At 42.5% G+C, this 23,112-nt stretch overlaps 2 protein-coding genes across 8 annotated transcripts in view; one reads left to right on the top strand and one right to left on the bottom strand.

The window, feature by feature from the left end:
- Positions 1-23,112, bottom strand: part of RTF2 (replication termination factor 2) — a 67,228-nt gene that overhangs the window by 12,462 nt on the left and 31,654 nt on the right. The window lies entirely within an intron of this gene.
- Positions 1,371-22,814, top strand: LOC146348877 (putative beta-1,3-galactosyl-O-glycosyl-glycoprotein beta-1,6-N-acetylglucosaminyltransferase 7). Of its 7 annotated transcripts, none has more exons than XM_084854214.1 (7): positions 1,371-1,518; positions 13,854-14,014; positions 14,426-14,559; positions 15,375-15,480; positions 16,032-17,069; positions 18,686-18,781; positions 20,519-22,812. In XM_084854214.1, exons 5-7 carry the CDS (start codon positions 16,091-16,093, stop codon positions 20,749-20,751), a joined length of 1,308 nt encoding a protein of 435 aa, XP_084710340.1. In that variant the 5' UTR covers positions 1,371-1,518; positions 13,854-14,014; positions 14,426-14,559; positions 15,375-15,480; positions 16,032-16,090; the 3' UTR covers positions 20,752-22,812. The 7 variants fall into 7 exon arrangements, with proteins under 7 accessions (XP_084710340.1, XP_084710336.1, XP_084710335.1 ...); XM_084854213.1 differs by lacking the exon at positions 1,371-1,518 and adding an exon at positions 10,053-10,177; XM_084854210.1 differs by lacking the exon at positions 15,375-15,480.

Here is a 23,112-nt window from a genome sequence, read left to right as displayed (position 1 = left end):
CCCAGCCCTCGTGGCTGTTAAGTTAGAATGGAAAGCATCCAAGCAATGCTTTGGGAAATCTCAGGAGCCAGTGGGAGGCTTCGTAGGATTTCTGGTGCCTGGGGATAAGGCTTCAGTGTCTTACATAGCTACTTGGCCAGCAGAAAGTGAATTCTGCAAAAAGACATATGTGCATTTCCTTACTTTGTATAATCTAGGCGAGTTGCAGGCAAATAAGTTTTTTTAAAAGAAAATTTGGTTACCTTCATCAGAATTGTATGTGGGGGGAAGGTGTGCATAGGGCAGCCTTCCCCAACCTGGTGTCCACCAGATGTTTTGGACTACAGCTCCCATCAGCCCCAGCCAGCATGGCCAATTGTCAGAAATGCTGGGAAATGTATTCCCAAAACATCTGGAAATGTACTCCCAAGGCACCTAACCCAAGCCTCCCAGGGTTCAGTTTTGATGGAACAGACAGAGGAAGACTGGAAGCTGTTTTATACCAAACTATTTGTCCATCTAGACAAGTATTGCATACTGCAAAGGTGGGGTGGGCAGAAAGTGGATCTCCAGATGTTTTGGACTTCAATGCCCAGCATTCTTCACCACTGGCCATGCTGGCAGGGACCATGTTTCTTTGACTGCCACTTCTGCTTAATCATTAATGGGATCTCAATTTGTTGCAACCATTAACTTTCAGCGATGCTATCCTTTTTCAGTTTCACCCACTTCAGTATACAATTAGTAAGCAAGATGATACTACTCCTGATCCATATACTACAAACCCTGACACAGGATTTCAATTTTTTTTTTTAAAGGAATATGCACAATACAGGAAATCGAATGGTGAGCAAAAGAAAGAAGGATGTTCCAAGCACAAATAGCAGCACGGAGATGGCATGGGAGAGACAGCAGGAAATAATGAAGAAAGGGGCAGATAGAAAATGTGGAACTGGTGCCACCAACCCATGAAAGCAACCCATTTCTATGTTGTATCTGAATTACATCTCCAATAACATAAAATATTAAAAACAAAAAACACCAGGCTTCACGAAAAGGGAACCTCAAAAATTACTAAGCCAAATGGTGCTGGCTGGATTGCTATCTGCACCTGACCTTTGTTAAGATTGGTCTTCTGGTCTCTCGTTTATAGCCATCATCCTGGTAACATTTGCATGCGTACCCACAAATGAAAGCCAACTTGCCTTTCAAAGCCAGCAAACATCTGTGGATAGCTGATGCCAACTGATGAGAAAATTAGAGGAGATCAATAATGGCTCTTGTGTTCAGTTTTATGGTTTAGTTTTTCAATTTTCTTCTTCTTCCTCTAACCTCTCCAGCAATTTCTCTTCACAGTCACCATTATCTGACTGATGCAACAGGAAACAGTTACAACAGAACACTGTGCTGAGATGCTGAAACCACATTTAAGTCATTCACATATTTCCACCACGATACAGTATCAAAGTTTTTAGATGACTGCTCCTTTTTGAGGTTTCTGAATGAGCCTGGATCTATGCTTTCATTCTACAGCTTGGGGTAAGAATATCACTTTACTTGATTTGCGGTTGCTCTACACTTAAAATAAATTGTTCTAACTGTTCAGAGGTGACGTTTAACTACTGAGCCACCAGATGCATCCTCTGTCCGTTGCGTAGAGCAGTCAGAATTTTGGAGAGACCTGGAGCATGAGATGACATCCCGTAAATAGTCTGGGTATGTACTGCACCAAAAAACAAACACTCTGTGAAAACATCATGTTCATATTCAGTACGCTTGTATATGTTTTCTTCACATAGTTTGTATTGCAAGGGATTTTGCTCAGCAATGTTATGAGTAGTGAGATTTTTAAAAAAATTGACTGTGGGAAAAAGTGAAACTTACACATTCACCCAGGCAGACAGCTTTGAGTACTTCGCTCTTAAAAGACTGGGTTTGAATCCCTGTGTATTCAGCCATGTCTGTGGTCCTGATTAGGGTTGCCCCCTCTTTTCTTTTGACAGGCTCCTCATTTTTAATAGCTACATGGCAAGTAGGTACAACATGGTCCTCTCCGTGCTAGAAGTAGGTGTATCGTTACCATCGGGAATTTTACAATTGTAATGCAAACTAAGACATGGTGTGCCACAGGAGTGAAGCAAGAAGACAGAAGTGCATCGAGTGAGCTGGACTCTATTTTGAAAGTGGTTTTAAGTCTCTTTCAGGGCTGATTCACACATGCATATTCATCACTCAATGACTTCTTAATGGAGAGTGGGGCTGTTCAAATGACAGGACAGCCCACCAAGCATTATTTAAACTCACGGTGAAGCTGCGGAGGTTACGTGTCACTCGGGGTTTGTCGTGTTGTGTGAACCCCGTGAGCATGGATTATACGAGAGTTAAACAACCCTCACGCGACCCATGGTCATCTCATCTGAACCCCGTCAGTGTAAACAGTTTCACAAGGAAAGGGGTTAGAGGGGCAACAGCATGCCTGACCTTCAGGAACATCCTTCCTAACTACTATTGTGAAAGTCGAGTACACGAGGGATACTCAATTTGATCTTAGGCTATTGGACAGCCTAGGGCTGCCTTCCCCAAACTGGTGCCCTCCAGAAGTTTTGGACTCCAACTCCTATCAGCCCCAGGTAGCATGGCCAATGGTCAGAAATGCTGGGCATTGTAGACTAAAACAACTGGAGGGCACCAGATGGGGGAACGCTGGCCTAGAGGCTTTTGTGAAAATCTTGAGAAGCCCAACTTAAAAACAAAAATGCCTCTCCTTCATGTTTGCAAAGAGAAGATTCAGTTTCTAAATAGAAGATTCTATACATGTTTGTGGATATTTTCAATGTGGCTTGGTGCCAGTATGTTACCAGGTCTTGAGTTAGACCCTAGACATGTAAGTAAGACCTGTCTGTATTTCTTCTCTTACCTGACAGGTGAAATTCCCACATTTCTCATTCCGTGATTTAGGAACAAAGTACAGGGAAATGGTACCAATAAAACAGGCACAATATTTGTTAAGTTTTATTTAGTTGATGTCGAGGATGGATGATATCTGAGCAACAACTATCCAGTCTTGCTGTGCACCATACTCAACAATGCATAGGCTGCAGGGAATCCACAAGGGCTGTACACAGGAGCTGCGTGGCTTGCATGGATCAGGGGCACAGGATAAAAACACAAGCTTCTGTCCCCCCTGCGTGCATGCCCTAAACATTTTTATATACTTCAAACATTTATATAAAAATAAAATGGATATATACTCAAAAGAGAGAAGGCTTTAATGAATCTTTAAGGTAGCAAACCTCAGAGGTTATTAACTTAGCTGTTGAAGACTAATCCTTACAACAGCCTGTGAAAACCATAAGTATGCCAGCACAAACAATGGTGCTGCAAAAGAGTGATCAAGAAACAAGAGACTATCAATATCTGCATTCCTCAGAAAATCCTATTAAACTATGCTGTTTCACATTTCTCCTTCCTACAGCGGCAGGAAGTTCAGGGCAACTTTCATGGGGTCTCTGGGAGAAAAGAGGGCTGGAGAGTTACAGAGTTTTTGTAATCATTTGTTCATCAACAAAGGAACAGGTTGAATAAGCAGAAACTGGCAAAGAGGCACAGGAGTGGGTAGAAGGTAGATCAGGATCGACTGGTAGATAGATCTCTGGGTGATTTGCAGTAGATCTCCAGGGATTTCTGACTCCCAGTATTTTAACATGAGCAAATAAAATTGCAAGAAAAAACATCTCTGTCATGACTGACCTTGTGCTAATTGTATATCTCTCAGCTTCAGTGTTCCTCGTATGTAAAATAGGGGTACTAATGTGTTGTTTCTGATCAGTTCTTTGTTTAGTTCTGCTGGCCAGTTTTGGAGTGTTGTGTTAGAAACCACGATTTCTGGTAACTCACACGTTGATTTGTATATATCTATGAAATGCAATAGATACCTGACTCTGCACACGTTGATTTGTATATATCTATGAAATGCAATAGATACCTGACTCTGCAACCTGAGCCATCATTTTCTGTCTGACTCTGGTTACTAGACCTCAGTGTTCTGGTAAAAAACAAAATTGATCCCACTCACTCCTGCAGCAGCAGATTCACCAAACATGAACCTAATTTCCCTCTCTCTAACTTAGCTCTTGGCACACGAACAAACAACAACATTATACTTTCAACTTCCTCAGACCTGGCAACCTGATGCCCTCCAGATGTTTTGGACTACAACTCCCAACAGCCCCAGCCTGTTTGGCCAATGTTCAGGAGTTATGGGAGTTGCAGTCCTAAACATCTGGAGGGCACCAGATTGTCTACCCTGGACTAGGCAAACCAGTGTTAATTACTTGCTACTCTACAGGTAGGTGTGTCTCAAGGTAGATCTCAAAGTGAGATGTTTATCTAAAGAGTAGCCCAACTATCAATCAATCAATCAATCAATACATTCCCTGATTATGACATCTGGACTTTTTTCCTAATGGGATAGGATAGCTATATGCAACTTTTGTCTGTGTTGAACTGTAAATTATTAAAAAATCAACTACTTTTCAGGTTGATTTTTAAAAGATGGATTAAAAGACCGTAACTACAAATATGTAATCAATTTCTCCATATGAAAATTGCAACCTCATTCCACAGTTAATGGATGGGATGACATTCCTTCTGTACCTATTCAATTGTACCCGGGTACCCCATCTTAAGGCCCAAAGATCCTATTTGCTGGTTCAGCTGTGTTTCAACTAGGAGTTTTAGCAAGGGAATTTCCTGCAAGTTAGAAGCTAAGTACACAGAGCTACGAAGCTCTGCTTTGCAGACGATGCTGCAACCATTGTCACAGCACACGCCTCTGCTCTGTGACTGCGCTGCCCTAAAGGTTAATGTCCTGGGTAGCAGGGCCATGGAAACAGATTACTATTCACACAGCCCAGCCACTCTCCAGCCAGAGGATGCATTTAGAAAGTAAAACTGTCCAGTGTCCTCCAGTTGAGATGGGAAAAAACCACCCTTACAAATTGTTTGGGAGGGAAGTGGATAATGTCACCATTACAAACATTAGTCAAAAGCAATGCTTTCTCAAGGCGCAAATATTTTTCCATGTCATGCGTAGGTACCAGAAAAAGGCTGACCTAGTTGGAATATAAGGCAAGGGGATAAAAGAAAGCAAAGAAAGTAGTTATGAATATGCTTACACATTAAGATCAGTAGTTTGGAGTGTCTGGTTGTTGTTTTTTTAACTTAAAAACATTTTATTGTACTTATAAAGTAGTTAAAGCTTCCCCAAAAAGTGACTATACTGCCCATGACAGTTTTCTGTCTCTTAGCCCAAGTGGAAACACATATAGTGGCCTGGTTTGCATGACATGACAACCCACCATGGCTGATCATGGTGGGTTTCTGTGTTGTGTGAACCTGGTGTGGTTTCCGCAGGGTGACTTATTTTTCACGAACAAGCCACCCTGAGAACCCATGGCTTGTTGTTGGGTTGTTCATACCCATGGTGGCTTCTTCTGACGTCTGAACTCAGCAGGGCGACTTCACTATGAATTGTTGGGAATGGCTAGAGAGGTGCCCAGCAAGAGTGGCGAAAAACCCTGTCGGTCCTCACGAACTTGCTAGTGCTGCTGCCATCTTCCCTCATCCCTTCACAGTGCCCTCCGCCCCATGATCCTAAAACTAAGAAGAAAGGATACTGGAGAACGTCCCAAATGGACTTAGAATTTTTTTTCCAGTCCTGAGAAAATAATTTTCCCCTCAGTTTTACTGCTCTGTCTTGAAATTTCTGTAATCCGCCCCCCCGCTCTGAAATGAGATTTGTGCAACTTCCCCCTTAGTTTTACTGCTCTGCCTTGACATTTGTGAATTTTCCCCTCAGTTTTACTGCTTTTCCATGACTTGTGAATATGTTTAGTGATCCCTCTCATTCTCTATAACCCATATATGTGACAGCTAGCAATGGCAACCAATGGAGGGAAGCAACAAACACGAAGTGGGTGGGGGGAGCTGAAAGTGGCTGGTGGCTGCAGGAGAGAAGGAGCTTTAGGGGCGGGTATTCTTACTTTGGTAGAACACGAAGCAACCTTTAAAAAAGGGCTAAACAGCAGACAGGCAGTCTTGTGGTCTTACGCATGAGCCCCCACAAAATAAATAAATAGGTTGGGAGTGTGTTACCACGTACATAAGGGCTCAGAAAATTAAGTCCATTTGGCGATCTGATGCGGGTAGGGTGGGGGAGTTTCCCTCAGCAACTGGCAACCCCAGTGGACCAATGGCAGAAAGCAGAGAAAGAGGAAACAAAGAGTTCTGCTGCAAAGGTGCCTGGGATACATGCAGGGGGCCAGTGAGAGGACTGAGGGGGGAAGCCAGAGTGCCTGAACGTCTGTTGGGTTAGCAACCAAACAACCAACCCACGGTGGCTTATTCTCAGGGAGCCTTAGTCTGACATGCAAACCCACCCATTGTGTTTCTGTTTGGGCTAAACCCGCAACAGGGAACTTAAGAGGTGGTGCTCTTATTTATTTATTTAGCATATGGCACACATAGTAAGAAGCAGAGACATCACCTTGCCGACAAAGGTCCGTCTAATCAAAGCTATGGTTTTCCCAGTAGTAATGTATGGCTGTGAGAGCTGGACTATAAGGAAGGCTGAGCGCCGAAGAATTGATGCTTTCGAACTGTGGTGCTGAAGAAGACTCTTACGAGTCCCCTGGACTGCAAGGAGGTCAAATCAGTCCATCCTAAAGGAAATCAACCCTGAGTGTTCATTGGAAGGACAGATAATGAAGCTGAAGCTCCAATATTTTGGCCACCTAATGCGAAGAGAAAACTCCCTGGAAAAGACCCTGATGCTGGGAAAGACTGAAGGCAAAAGGAGAAGGGGACGGCAGAGGATGAGATGGCTAGATAGCATCACGGATGCAATGAATATGAACTTGAGCACGCTCCGGGAGAGAGCGCAGGACAGGAAGGCCTGGCGTGCTATGGTCCATGGGGTCACGAAGAGTCGGACACGACTGAACAACAACAACAAACACATTGCCAGGGAGTCTACAATGTTTTTTTACATGGTAGATGTTCTGGCGCTGGTAGTTGCTAGTCTTTGTTGCACTGATGCACCACAAGAGGACGAGCTAGCTTTGCATCAGCTGGCCAGCAGGGTTCTTAGGGAAGTCGGCTCATCCGGGCTTTTTTTCGATCGCTCCTCCACTGATCACGTCCAGGCAGATTCAGCACAGGTTCCTGCTCCCCGCATAGAGTGCTGCCAGAGTTTCCCCCTACTGAAATGGGGGTGCCTATTTATCTACTCGGAGATGGTATGCTTTCGAACTGCTAGGTGGGCAGGAGCTAGGGATGAAATGATGGGAGCTCATTTCCGTCACGCAGAGCTGGGCTCGAACTGTTAGAGTGTCGACCATTTCTGGCCGGCAAACTTCCAGCATCGGTAAGCTGCTGCGCCACCACGTCCCCGGTGGTGCTCTCTTATGACTCTACAAAAATCCAAATTTGCAAAAATTAAATGGAAAAGGTATAATAGTAGCTGTGGTGGCCTTCTGGTTTTCTAGCCTCTCTCTCAGTCCTCTTCCACAGCTGATTTGTCACTCTGAGCGCATTTGTAACAAAAATTTTCTCTGGTAGATGCTGCCCTTTAGTTATGAAGAAACAATGATATGTTCGAAATGCACGCCTTTCATGGATGTCAGCATGTTTCAGTTGAAAGTCATACAACATTAAGTGGGATTTGTGATAAGAACGATGCATTCCATAAAAGTAGCCACGTGAGGGACAGCCAGCAATGGGTCATTTTCCCAGGACATATCCGGGAAACAGTTGGGACAGCCCACCTCACCTCATGTGATGTCCCTCATCAGGACTCCATGTCTGTTTGACTTCCCAGGAAAGACAGAGAGGGAGACAGAGAAATCATATATTTCATCAAACACAAGCCCACTTTCCTTGCAGTTTCTAAACCAACATAATGAGGAATATTGACTATAAGAAAATGAAGAGCCATAGTTCAAATAGCAGAGCACATGCCTTACATGCAGTAGATCCCAGGTTCAAACCCTGGCATCTCCAGGAAGGGCTGTGAAAGATTCCCATCTAAACGGGAGCTAGATGGACCAATGATCTGACTTGGAATAAGACAACTTCCTATGAGGGTAGCACCTTGCTCTTTCAAGTGGCAGACTGGAACATTCCCCCTCCCAGCTAGTTTCCCTAGCTGGGAAGGGTGCCAGCTTGCCATTTCAAACTGCAGGCTCCAACCCTTCATCAAGTAGTCGGTCCACTTGAGAGTGACAGCTGTAACCTTTCACCTCCCCAGAAGATCCATTTGCTAATGGATCTGCTGCATGAATTGGCAGGATGGAATTACAACAGGAATTAGGTCCTAGATCAGACAGTTACTTAAGAGTAATTCCTTTGGTCATCTTTGCTCATGGGGACTGCACAGGAGAAGAAGGAGAAACTCAATGACTTCTCCACTGTTCGTCCCAGAGAAAAATCAGCTGATACAGACACAGATAGCTTTAGGGCTGGCCCACACAAGAATATTCATCTTTGGTTAAGTTAGCACCAAATAAATCAGCCATCACCAATTCACCGCTAATAGAAATTTCAAATAAACCAATGTCCCAATGGAGACAATTCACTCTTTTGGCTGACAGTCATCAAGGACTGAGACAATGGGCCAGTTGTGTGACACAACAGCCCATCGTTGGTTAATTCACCCATGGGGAGCTGCAGTGCATGCCAGCCATCATTATGAATATGCAACCTCCAACTGGGGGTTGCCGTGGCTTAATGTGTCATGCAAACCTAGCCGGCAGGGGTTATTTGAGGGTTATTCAACCTTCACATAACCCTACAACGCACTCTGAGTTGCATGCACAATAGCACTTCTCTGAAATATTCTTTCAGGAGTACTCTAAATCCCAGCCTTGCCGTATATACAAAAATCAGTAATCATACTGATCAGCTGTTTGGCAGAGAGGAGGAGGAGCAGTTGGAGACTAAATCTTGCCCCCACTGCCCTCCAGAGAGCTGACATTAACAATTACTGACCACTGGCCATACTGGCCGGGGCTGATAGGAGCTGAAGTCCAAAACATCTGAAGGGCACCAGGATGGGGAAGGCTGGCATCAAGTTGTCTACGCTTAGACCCAGTTCGCCCATCACAGTGGCAACTCCTGGGTTGTTTAACCCAGCAATTGCAAAGAACAAGTGAAGCACACAAGCTGTGTGCTCACTGTTTCCGTTTTTAATTAACAACCCATTGTCGAGTTAACTCTGGGTTGTTTAGCCCATAAAAATCCAGAGTTCTGGGTTAGCATGTCACTAAGCTGTTAACTGAAAGTGGAAATGACAAGCACATGAGAGGCAGCACACTCATCGCTTTGCTCGTCCCCATCAATACCTGGGTTCAACAACCCAGAAATTGCTCCGGTGACGTGTGAACTTGTAGAATTATTCACATATAGGGTTTTTAAAAACCTACCTCTCTACTCTCATGGTAGCTCTCATAGTAAGAGGTTATTCAAATCACTATTTTAAGCCAACAATTTAAAATAAAACTTAAAGCCTTCACATGCCAAAGCAAGAAAAGGAGAAGTGAAGTTATTTAGAGTAAGAGGAAGGCACAAAAGCCAGATTTTTCTTTCTGATTCATTATTTCTTCACAGTTCTCTGGAAGCCTGAAATAAGTCCTTACGCTACTCTCACATGTCTATCAGTGTGTGGAAAGTTTTGGCAACTGGAGAGTTAAAAGAAGAAAGGACAGAATACACAAGATTTTTTCACATTGTTCACTGTACTCTGCTAGCAGCCTAGAGGTTAAAACCATACCAAGACTATTTATAATCAACAGCAATGCAGTATCTACAGATCTCATTTACAAAGACTGGTTTCACTACCTTAAAAGGCTGTCAGAACAACAGGAAAAAAATCCAGAAAAACGCAAGCTATTTTTAATTATCTTATCTGGAATATTATTTCTGCTGCATCCCAAAACAGGGGAATTAAGTGGTTAAGGAAAACTAACACTAAAATACAAACATTTCAAGTTAAATATTAACTCCTTTCATGTGACGGAGACCGGCATAAGAAATGGAAGGACTTAAAAGTCTGAACTTGCCTGAAGGGCAATGGATCCTAAGAATGCTCTTCCCCATTTCTTAAATTTGGCTCAAAACCATCTGCCTTTTCCAGTGTTGGGTGAGTTTACGAATTCTGAATTTTAAGATTTTGTTTTTTAAAGCTACAACCTGCTCTAACCTCTAACATTACTTATAATTTACAGCACAATCCTGTACATGCTTCCCTGGGAGAAAGCTTCACTGAACACAATGGGACTTCCTATGAGTAGATATGTATATGATTGCATGTTAAAAAAAAAAAAAAGTCATTCAGGTTTAACTTCTTCCCACTTATTTTCAGCCAAAAGCATTTTATTGATTAAATGTTTTAAAACTGCTCCTTATCAGGTATTTTATGTTTTTATTTTTTTAAAAAAAATTAAACAGAGAAAGGACTTTTGGTTCCTTTTAGACAAAATCCTTGTGATTTGGCTAATCTACATCCTGCTCAACAGCCCAAGTCTGCCAGCTCCTCTAACTCCAGAGCTCTCAATAATTTGCTCTTGTTTCTGATTAAACACGTTCAGCAAGGTCAAAAAGCAACTAAAATGCTAACTTTCCTAACATTTTATAGTTTTATAGTTATCACTAATCATTCAATTTTTGATTAAAAAAAGAGGGGACTTCAACTGAAAAACCCAAGTACGGGACACCGGTGGTTCGTTCTTCTGTTCTGTGAGAGCTTATTCGTTCTCCAGATTGGCAGTTTCGGTATGGTTAACGAAAACTGCAAAATGGAGGAGGAAAACCATTTTAAGTCATATTAAGAAAGACATTCTCTTCATAATGAAGATTGGTTTAGAGACAATGTATACACTTCCAAAGTTAAAAAAGGGCACCACAGCCGTCCGCTCCAGGGTTCGGTAATTCAGCCCACTGCAACCCAGCTTCTCGGAGAGTTGTCATTTCTGTTGCTTATACTGCCTCCCCACCCAAGCCTGAATTTTGCATCAAGCCTTTCCCAGTGCTGTGTGGCTTGGCTCACTTGGCATCTTTTTCACTGTGGTCTCAATTATGTGGCTTCATCTGTGGAGGAACATTAGCTAAACCTGGTGCCCTCCAGGTCTCTCAGCTTTATGATCCACTCGTTTGTGGCCATAGAGTTTTATCTCATTCATAGGGTTGTATCTAATATTAGCCTAATTTCAGTCCCATTCAGTTCAATGGGTCTATTCTAAGTCGGATTAACACTGGCTACAACACATTGTTATTGCTCCTCTGCATCCCCCTTTTCACAACAAGCAAAGCCAGAGCACTAAAAAGAGGTTTTGAGGTGACCAATAAGTTGCCCATCCTGAGCTACTCCAGAATCCTGGATTAGTGTTAGAACCACTTCACCAATTGCCTACTTCCATGTTAATTCCATGTCGAAGCTTTTAGCACAGGATGCCTTTTACTGTGTGTGTGTGTGTGTGTGTGTGTGTGTATGTGTGTGTGTGTATATATATATACACACACACACACACACACACACACACATAGAATCTTCAATAAGCTGTGGTTTCCCAAAGCACCCAACACTGGCTCAGATGTAATGCCAGACTATATTCTGGCAACTGGGAGCTCATCCATGGGGTCACATGCCTCCTTGTCCCCTTCTCACACACAGATTTCCTCCTCCATTTTGCAGATTTTGTTAACCATACCCAAACTGCCAATTTGGATGTCATAGCCAACTATGACTGGTGCCTTGCCTCCAAACTAACGATTTGTAAACCCACTTCGAATTGTGGTTTTGCACATTGTGATTTGGAGGCAAGATGCTTGTTTGGACATCGCTGCCAAAATGATGTTTGGCAAAAACTAGCAGAAGAGGGAATTGGTGCACAAGCCTATGAACCAAATCATGGTTTGATATGTTGTCTCAGCTGAGCCACTGTGCATACATGTTTGTGAATATGTGCAAATACAAATTATAATCTACACATGGCATTTCACACAACTTCTTATACAAGGAGGATCTCCATGAAGGAAAAGCATAATGAATGATCTGGCCCTGAAAACTCATCATGTGCACTATAAAGGACTTAAAAGAAAATCAATGACAGCCTAACTCACAACACCAATTGTCCCTATTTATCAGAGACAATCCCACCTGGTGAATTACTGTCCCTAATTTCCTTTGTGTGTGTGGCGTGTGTGTGATGCTGGTGATGCCTTTTAAACACTTTATTTGCCTTTAGATTCAGTCCCATCCACTGGATTTATAAAAGCTAAATATCTGGCCAGATATTTGTGGTTTATAGTGCAACTGTCAGTCAAACCATGTGCATTAACACTAAGGCACCATGTAATATAGAGTTTGCCATTTCATATGCTGGCTCATTTTGGATGGTTAGTTAACACGTTATATGGCAGCCTTCCCCAATCTGCTGCCCTCCAGATGTTTGGATGGCAACTCCCATCATTCCCAACCATGGAGCAGGCTGGATGCAGCTCATGGGACTTGTCGTCCACAGCATCTGGAGGGCACCACATTGAGGAAGACTGTTATAGGACAATTATGTTTTTCTACTATAACTTTAAGCAAAAGAATACAACCCTCTCTGCTCTTAAACCAATGCAGAACAAACCATTGCAGAGTACATTAGGTCAGCCTTCAGCCGATAGAGAAGACCTCTAGCAACCTGTTTTGAATGCTGGGGCAAATGCAGTAATACTTCTGTGTGAACAGAGGTGTGACAAGTACAGAAGAGCATCCCTATTTCCATCTGTGAAACGTTGGAGGACATGAGCCATTATCTACTGGTGGCATCGTGTGGATAGAACTGATTGCTAAAAATGGCTGAGGCTGCCCTTTGTGTCCTGCCATGGCATGACCTTGAATGTAGCTGTTGCTGGCTCTCCTCATAAGCCCTTCCTCTTTATTTGTTCCCCATTGCCTGGTTTATGCCAGTTAGAAAAGGGATTTTTTAAAAAGGGTTGTTATAAAGATTCCTTTGAACAGTCACACTGATAAAAAGGGTTGCTGTTTGTGCTGAATTCAAGGAGGAATGACAAAAATAGATACATTGTGAAAGGGTATTCATACTTTTGAATTGCACAGAATTCTTTATTGAGGAAATGTTGGCTACACATGCAAGGGATTTAAGTCACTTCAAAAAGTCTACATCCCCTCAGTGGGCAAGATGGATCTTAAGGATACAACTACTTCCTTGTGATGTTTATGAGCAAATAATTTTGTTTAAAAAAAACCTTTACTGAACTGTAGGATTTGCTGCCCCTTGATGCTCTGCTCATGCGCTTCCCAACGACAATGTTGTTAGGACAACTGTTAGCCTATCTAATCCAGAGTGATTTTTCTGTGTCTTTGTAAATTATTCGCTCATTGTATCACAGCATTTCTGGCTCTGTGACACAGCTAGTGCCACCCTACTGTAACTCTGCCCCCCACTCCCCCCCCCCGTTCCTAACCCTCACTACAGTGTACATAATGTCCATTATGCTAATCTATTCTTGGCTCTGTTCGTCACTTGGCAGCCGGCTGCAATCTCAGAGCAAGCGTGATTCTGTTTTGCTCAGAAAACCTTGTGTCCTCCTTTTAAAGACTTCCCCCTCCCACCTCTTTTCTCCACACCATCCGAAGAGCGATACGAGAGCTGAATATTTGCTGATCCAGCAGATGCTTAAGGCTCAAAGCTTGTATTAGGAAGATGCTTGCTTCTATGCGCATGTTTATGCAGTAAGCCTATTCCTTACGAGCCTCTAGGCAAACACTAATCTACTGGGACTGTTTCTCCTGATGTTTTTCTTAGGCCGGCACAGGCAGCCCCACTGAAGAACAGTGTGACTAAAGGAGAGATAGGACTAAGCAGCAAAATGGATGCATCTTCCATCTAGCACTCCACATAAAGGATTTCAACACAATGAAGTGACAAAAAGGACAGTCTTCTGACCTGAAGTCCAGCACATACCAGTAAGAACAATGAAATGTATTCTTTCCAGTATTCATGCATTCTAACCTATTTCTGTTTTGCATGCTGTCCTCTGAAAGCTTAAAATCAGAATTAGTACAGTGGTTGAAAAAATAGAACTGATTTAAGCTAAAGCTTAGATCTTGAGATTACAAGAAAAATCTATGGGGAAAAAGTATAAGAGGCTGTAGATTGTGCCGTGCTGGTGGTTCATAATGTATGATAAATTTAATATCACTGATGATGGAAAAAATGGCAAACCCACGATATTCTTGACTGCACATATTAGCATTATTTCAGCTGAATAAAGTTTTTATGTGTGCCAAAGAAGGTAAAATTAAAACTGGTTAACTGTCTGTCAGGGTCACAAAACATTTCAACAGACTGTTCCCTCTGCTAAATCTCTTTTCTAGTGCTGCATATATCCAGCATCTAAGAGTTCAAGGATGGAGAATTCACTTCTGAGCTCTAAGGAAATATACTGCTGCATTGAGAAGCTTAGGATGTTTCAACAAAGCCAAGTTTGTGTAAGAATATGTACAGAAAGGTAAAAATGTGCAACAACCTTGCTAAAATAGGTCTGGAAACAGTAACCTCAAATAGCACTGCAAGGCAAAGCAATATTGCAAAGGTCAGAGTTTTCCGCCTAGCAGGACAAACTTGAACTGTGTTTAATACATTAGTTTTCATTTTTATACTTTGCATTCAAAAGCAGTCTTAGTGCTAATTAAGACAACGTACTAATAGAGGAAGTAAAACAGTGTCTTGACTTCATTAAAATGGTGGCACAAACTGCAGTGTTTTATGTCATCCCAAAAAACAAGCTGCTGCAAAAATGATAATCGTTTCAATCCAGCCTGATTCATGCTTAGAGAGACCCACTGAAATTGATGGGATAAGTTAGTCATGGTCAACTTAAGTCCCACTGATTTCAATGGGTCTAACTCTAAGCATGACTAAGTCTGGATCCAGCCCAGTGCATTACCAGAACGGTGCTTCTTTCTATTCCTGTTCGAGATAAATCTATTTTAAGTAAAGTAGTAGTAGGCTAAATATATGCCATATGCACATGTGGTGGGGGGTCGGAAGCAATTATGCCAGGTTCCAAAGCACTGTGCACCGAACTCCATGAGAACAGGGCTTTGCATATGCATTTCTCAAACAGCAACCCTGCCCCAACCCCTGAACCCCCCAACCACTGTACGGCAAACTCAGGAAAATTTCAAAACCAGTTTATCATACAGCAGGGTGGAACGGGGGAAAACCATGTCAAAAGTATTTGGGTGTGACTAAAATAACTCTACAGATCATGATTAAAAACACAGGACATTGTAACCTTCTTTCTCCAAACCTTTGTTGCAGAGGGTGGAGATTGGCAGACATAAAAATAATAATAATAAGTAGCAGCATTGTTGAACTGACACTATGCCATAAAGGACAACTTCAGATGTGGCTGTTCTATTCACAGGTGACCCTCCAGATATTGTTGGACTGTAAGGCTACATGTTCCCCATCCCTGTTCTAGCTATTGTTTAATCTTTTCCTGGCTCTTATCCCTTCCCTTACCCCATTCAGCCTGTTGCTCCTGGCACTTCACTCTTCCCTCCTCACTCCCAGTGTCAGTGAGCAAGGGAGAAAAGTGACAGGAGCAACAGACAGAGGGGAGGTAAGGTGTCCTCAGCCCAGCCCTTCATATGTGAATGAATGTGTGAGAAGACATCCCCATGTCACAATCATGTGTATTTCACCTAGAATAGAATCTGAAACTGGGTTTAACTGAGAACAACAACAAAATCCACCCTTTTCCCATGGAATGGTAAAGTCAAAGCAGTTTTACGGCACAGTTAAGCCTGTCTTTCAGAATATCAGGATTCATGAGATGAAATTTCACAAGCTGCTCAATGCAGAGGAAACAATCCCTCCCACCCGCACCCGCCCACGCTTCTAACTGGATGAATCATTAGAGCTTTATCAGAATTAAGAAACTCAAATGCTGATTTGCCTCCTTCCCCCTTGCAGATAGAACTAATACCATTTCAGTGAACTATGGTCAGAAGAAAACGCCAGGAGTTCAAAAAATGAACCTACTTGAGGCAGCAAAATCGGGGTTTTTTGTATGCATCGTGGGTTGCCTCTTTATCTTTGCTTTTACCTACCTAAGAAATACAATGCTCAAGGAAGACAATGAGCAAAAACTCTTCTCAGAATTAGCAGAGTGTGGCTTTTACCCCAATGAGCTTTGCTCAGCTCTTTTTGAAGGAAAAGATGCTGCTCCTCAAATTGGCCATTTGTGCCAACAGGTTGTTCGCAGACAAGAAATGTCTACCTGTATACGGACTCCTTGCAACTGCTCAACCCTCCAGAAGACACTCCACTTCATTACGAGTCCACTGTCAGAAGAAGAAGGGAATTTCTCCTTGGCATACATCATCACCATTCACAAGGAACTGGACATGTTCATAAAGTTACTCAGAGCCATTTATGTGCCTCAGAATGTTTACTGTATACACATTGATGAAAAATCATCAAAGGATTACAAGGTGGCTGTGCAAACCCTGGCTAACTGCTTTGAAAATATTTTTATTGCTTCAAAGAGAGAGAGTGTTGTCTATGCAGGATTTTCTAGATTACAAGCAGATATCAACTGTATGAAGGACTTGATTCATTCAAAAAATCAATGGAATTATGTTATTAACCTATGTGGCCAGGATTATCCCATCAAAACTAACAAGGAACTTATACAGTATATTAAAAGCAAATGGAATGGTAAAAATATGACTCCAGGAATTGTTCAACCAGCTCATATGAAACACCGAACACATACGAGTTACAAAGAATATGTGCATTCAGGAAAATCTTATGTGTACCCAACAAAGAATGTGAAAAGTGAGCCACCCCATAATTTGACTATATATTTTGGGAGCGCCTACTATGTACTCACAAGAAAATTTGTAGAGTTTACACTTACTGATGCACGTGCAAAAGACTTGCTTCAATGGTCAAGGGATACTTATAGTCCTGATGAGCACTACTGGGTCACCCTGAACCGTCTACCAGGTGAGCAGAGTTATTTATACTATAAATTGTTCCCAAGTATTGCATTTGCAAACCCAGGAGAAATCTGTTGGGAGCCAAGGAGTCCAGTTGCCAGAGCGATTACCTAATCATTCATTTTGGCCCTTCAGTATTTAGGAAATACTGACCCCATAATGCTCAATACTGAAATTTAGCACAATCTGCCAGGTATTAAACAAGAAAAACCCTGAATTTGAGGGGTTTTCCTAGCTCCACACAATTTATTGTGTAAAAAAAAAAGGAACATAAAGAATCTTTTTCCATTCTAGGTGCCTATTTCAGTGTATATAAAATTCAGAAGACATCAAAGCTCTTTTGACTTTAAAAGGAAAATCATAATTTAAAACCACTCTCATTCTTGATATATTAGTTACCCTGCAGTGTGGATCCTGCTTTGAGCAGGAGGTTGGATTAGATTATCTCTGAGGTCCCTTCCAACTCTATGATTCTACTCATTTCATAAACTTGCTATTCTGCATTCCAGACAATCTTTCATTGCAAATAAATGTTATGTCCCTTTTCTCCCCATGTCTTTGGTCAGAATAAAAACTGCAAATTTGGTGCTCTTGGGTGATCTACACCTATCACTGAAGTACTCTGTTGGCCCCTCCTGAAAGACACGATTTAGAGTGGGAAGGTTCTGAGATATCACTCCTTGGGGGCATGCAGTGCCTCAGTTAAGCAGGACAACTTCACTCCAGGATGGTGAGACAGTCCCAGATGAGGGTCTGTAGTCCTAAGGGAAGAGCTATGAGCATGTGACTGGGGGAATGGAGTCAAAGATCTCCCTCATCCACGGTCTGGCAAGTGCATCCCAAATTTGCCTGCTTTCAGTGGTGGAGCCGGCAGCATTCATAGTGGCTACAGCCTCCTAGGCTTTATTTGCCTCCCTCCCTCCAACAGCTCCTGGCAGCCTGATCCTTGGAAGCAATGGGGTGTTATAAAGGCTGTTATTCCACAACTCTGCACTGAGGAGGTTTGTCCATGTCAGGCAAGATTACACCCTTCTGGACTGGGTAGTTCTCCCACAGCAAACCATTTGCATCCCCGTCCACACTGTAAAAAGGGCAAAGTCATATTGGGCAGAATTTTCAGGGCCCTCTTTTGATGTTGGGACTTGTACCGCCTCCCTTGAAAGGATGCCAGGAGAATTCCTGCACCTCCGCAGAAGTAAGGAGAAATGCAGTCATCATAGGTAGTCTTATTTGCTTTGTGGAGTTTAAGCCTAACCCAGCCATTCAAAACAATACTTTTGGGCAGAGAATAAGGATTGCTGAATAATGCGTCCGTCTTGTGAGCAGGGGAAATAGTAACACTGGAAAAAAGAAGAGTAAGACACGTTATAGAAAACTCAGTCCTTTAAGCCACCCTGGGAGGAGAAATGCTGCAGCCTTCCCCAACTGGGTGGCCTTCAGATGTGCTGGACTACAAGTCCCTGCATCCCCTGGCCAGGGCTGCTGGGAGTTGTAGTCCAACACATCTGGAGGACATCAGGTTGGGGAGGGCTGCAATACTGTATGGGTGGCATAAATTCAAACAAACCTTTATTAAAAAAATAAATAAATCACAGGTAACTCTGCTTTGAATTTGGTTGTTAGATGCGCCGGGTGCTACACCAGATGCACGCTGGGAAGGAAATATACGAGCTATCAAGTGGAGAGATCAAGAAGGGAAAGCCCATAATGGCTGCAAAGGTAAATGTAATAACTGAACACAACACAAGCCAGTTCCAAGACATACAGAGAAGCATCAGCCAATTCCTAATGCTACACAGCCTCTATTCATTTCAATGGTATTTTAAGCAGTAAACCCACAAAATCCCTGCAGAAGCAAATGGAGGCTTCACAGCAGCAAAGCTGGGAAGACTGTACCAGGTGAATTGATAAATTACTACTCTCGGATAATCCTAATTCCAACTTCTTTACTATAATATTCACTTAATATCGATTCTAAATTTATCCACAATATGTACCTCAATAGTCTTTCACAAAGCATTTAAAAAAGAAACATGCATTGGCATATGCGATATATTTGGTTGAGATTCCACTAGCAATTACAGTATTGTGGTTATTAACTTATATTTCCCACGTTTCCCCAAAGGAGTTCAAGATAGTGTGGTTCCCTTCCCCTCATTTTATCCTCTGGACAACAACCTTAGGTGACTGTGCCCAAGGTCTCCAAAATCCTAGCCTGATACACTGATTAACCACACCACCACTGCTTATTAGTGTGTGCATAAGGGTGGCAGTGGTGGGAGGAAACAGTTCATTTACTGCTCAACAAAATTCTCCATTCATTTTGATCTGGCTATATTTATGAAGGATACTGCCTGACACATTTTTAGAATGACAAACCATGAACAGAAAGAGCTCCCTGCCTGCACCCCCCCCCCCATTTTATTCTCCTTCCTCTGAGGCTTCCGAGACAGACACAACTGAAGATGGAAAACTGGATGGCTGGAGTAATGCTAAAGTAATGGAATTTTTCACCTAGGGAGGCTTCACCAGGTCATGTTTGCACACTCAGGCTTCAAATGCCCAGGATACAATGTAGGTTTTGCCCCAATGATGCAAATGTGTTGTGGAAATGGCAACTAATGCAATTAATAAGACATGGGAACATTGAGAGCTTTAAATAAATATTCTAGGAAATCTTAAATCCACTGATGTAAGTAGCAGTGGCAAGTTTCACTGATCTCAGTGGGACTTGCTTCTGGGTAAACATGCATGCATTGTGCTGTTAACCACTACCACATTACATCAGCATATGAATGTTTCATCCACACTCATGAAAACCTTGAATGTGCTGAATTTTCAAAACGTAGTTTATAATCTATGCCAGTGATGGGGAGCCCTCTTTCTTTTGGGAGACACACTGCCAATATTAGTTATTTATGTATGTATGTATTTATTTAAATTTTTAATTTAGAAATACCAAGTTTGCTAGAGGGCCTTCCCCAAAAACATATATACACCCTCAAAATGATGGGCATACGCAGGCATTTTCTCTCTCTAATTTGCACGCATACCTTTTCCACCCTGTATAGCAACACCTTGGTTGGGTCTTAAGCAAAGATTTCCCAGATTAAATGTGATACTGATAATGGAAAGAGAGAGGGAAGAAATCATGTTAGTTTCCTATGCCACTTCCTCCACCACCCTGCCTGCTCCTCACATGCATCTCTAAGAAACCCCCAGCCCCTGATCACTATGGCTCACAGAGATGCCACTGGAACTGGATCAAAAGCAAATTGGTGTACAAAAATAACAGCAATCCTAAGGGCATTGCAAGGAATAGGATGGTGACTATGGGGCCCGATTTCAGCCACAGCGCTACCTTTTTCTCACCTCTAATGTAAAATGTTCACCACATATTTCACTTCCTGGAACGTACCTAGACGTGATTGCCAATTTATCATTTTTCTTTTGCAGGTCATTATGTCAGAGACATTTGTGTGTATGGGCTTGGGGACTTGAAGTGGATCGTTGAATCTCCTAATTTGTTTGCCAACAAATTTGAGCCAGCAACCTATCCCCTTGTTATGGAATGCCTGGAGAGGCATTACAGGCTTAAGGTACTCCAGCAGGCTGAAGTCCCACTGGAAGCACACTGGCATTTGCAAGAATATACTTTTTTTAAAAAAGAAGCCAAACAGCTGAATTAATCACGGCTAATATTTGGAAGTCAAAGCAAAACAAAAAAGGACTTTAAAAACACCTGTACATTCCAAAGTATATAATAAGAAGTTATGGAATCTGTGCAATACAGTACCATATTTTATAACTGAAGGCAGAAAAAGAAGATTCTGAACAGAACGAAGAGGCAATGTATACTGGATCCAGTATCTTTACCAATATTGACTTCGCCAGACCACCATCTCCCAAAACAGGGCTGCAATGTTCAGTTAATTAAGTGGTTAATCAATTAAAAATCTTTTATTTGTCTAAATACCATTGAGCATCAACATTTTAAAATGTTTAACAGTATTTTTTAAATTCAAGTACTTACAAAATCCACAGGTAGTAAGCACCACCGTAGATGTATTATTATTTGGTTCTCTTTCACACAGGACAGACATATTCCGTTCCAATATCATGCTTGATCTAAGTTCTACAAGATACAAGCATCAGTTAAAACAAAGAGTTGGATCCAGATGTAGTCATGCTTACAGAAGACCCCACTGAAATCAGTGGGATGTAAATTAGTCATGACTAACTTGACCCACTGATTTCAATGGGTCTAACTCTAAGCATGACTGAGGGCACAATCTTATCTTGATAGTTGGCAGCTTCTGAAGTTGGAGGCTGCCGAGTATCCAATGCAGGGCAGTTGGCGCACAAAGGCGATCCTTGACTCCATGTTCTGGCCACCCTACATTTTCCCTAGATAGGCAATTTTGTCCATCTAGTCACGGCTTCACGGAGGGGAAGGGATGGAGGCCAGGATGTGCATACGAAGCTGCGTAAATGGCTTCCACAGTCTCCTCCCCTCCCAGCCCCTGGAACCACCCGCTTTTCACCATCTCCACACTCGGTTTCCAAGTGTGGAGACATAGCTCGTACAGAGAGAATGGTGCCAGCTATGAGGGGGGAGGGGAGGGCCGTTTCTGGGCTCAGAGGTCAGAGCCCTGGTTCTAACCTCAGATCCCAGAAACCTAAACATCCTATGTCCCCCAGACACTGTCTAGGAGACATAGGATTGTGCTCTAAGTCTAGATCCACCCTAAAGTATGTTTTTCTTAACCTTTATAATTATTTTTCCACATGCGAATTCATGCAGATGTAATTGACTCAGTCAACCAACTAAAACACATATGATTAACCAACCTTTACGTGAATTTTGTGACAGAATTCCCCTTCCCCCGAAATTCAACTAATCTGGTTAAAGTTAAATGTAAAATAGAGATGCAACACACATCCCCAAATTATCATGTGAATAAATTAAAAAAGCTATGGTACAACTCAGTGTACCATATGTCTTGATTCAGATGGAAGGAAAAATAAGCAATTAACTGGAAGGAAAACCAATGTAAAGGACTAGATGGGGTGATCAAAGGCATTACAGGGCAAGACTTTGGATTTCAGTTTAATAGAAATAATTTTGTCTATTTTGAATGGAAAGCTTACAGGGAATATATAATCTATCATCAAGGCATTTTATATCATAAACTACTACATTAATTACTATCTTAAGAGAGCAATCCTATGGCCACTAGACACTGTCTAGAGGACCATATGATTTTTTCGGTGTACTTGCTCCAAGTGTGTAGACAACGCTCTGAGCTCAGGGCCAGAAAACTACACTCCCCTCCCCATTGTAGCCTGTGCAGGAAGAACCGCAGTGGCTGCCTCTCCAAGCTCATAAAACGGAGTGCGGAGAGAGTGAAAAGGGGGCATTCCTGGGGCAGGGAGGGGAGGAGACTGAGGAAGCTCCTTTACGTTGCTTCCTATGGCACCTCCAGGCCCGTTCCCACCCCCTCTCCAAAGCCGTGAATGCATGGCAGGTGGAGCGGGGAGGAGAGGATCCCTTCCGTGCTTTGCCTGACCTGCACTGTATAGGCGTCAGCCTCCCAGTTTGGAGGCTGATGTCTGTCTCAATAGGACTGCGCCCTAATTTACTGAAATGGAAAGTCTGCAGATATACTCACAAGTTTCCTACAGTCTGGAAAGAAAGAAAGAAAGAAAGAAAGAAAGAAAGAGAGAGAGAGAGAGAGAGAGAGAGAGAGAGAGAGAAAGAAAGAAAGAAAGAAAGAAAGAAAGAAAGAAAGAAAGAAAGAAAGAAGCATACTGAGCACACAGCTTTTTTGTTTCTGTGGGTCAGTAGGCAAACACTGACCTGGTTTGCACAAACACCGCAGCTTAAACAAGCCACGGTGGCTTGTTCAAGCTGTCGTGCATTCTGGGCGCCACTTACCTAATTATCTGCTTGGGGTGGCTTATCTTGTCATCCGAACCTGAGTGGCATGGCTTGCTGAAGGGGGAAACAATCCTCAAATAACCCAACAGGCCATGTGCGCTCATGGTTT

This window comes from Heloderma suspectum, chromosome 4 (genome assembly GCF_057233095.1).
Source record: "Heloderma suspectum isolate Gila_16-S chromosome 4, 16-S_ref, whole genome shotgun sequence".
Classification (NCBI taxonomy): Eukaryota; Metazoa; Chordata; class Lepidosauria; order Squamata; family Helodermatidae; genus Heloderma; species Heloderma suspectum.
The sequence above is the reverse complement of the archived record's forward strand: the minus strand, read 5'-3'. Positions and strand labels throughout refer to the sequence as shown.

What these genes read in the sequence shown, in the direction of transcription:
- LOC146348877 (XM_084854212.1), top strand. Translation starts at nt 16,091, where the DNA reads ATGAACCTACTTGAGGCAGCAAAATCGGGGTTTTTTGTATGCATCGTG. An exon ending in CACCCTGAACCGTCTACCAG is followed by an intron (nt 17,070 to 18,685) that starts GTGAGCAGAGTT and finishes TTTGGTTGTTAG; the next exon opens with ATGCGCCGGGTGCTACACCA. An exon ending in AGCCCATAATGGCTGCAAAG is followed by an intron (nt 18,782 to 20,518) that starts GTAAATGTAATA and finishes TTTCTTTTGCAG; the next exon opens with GTCATTATGTCAGAGACATT.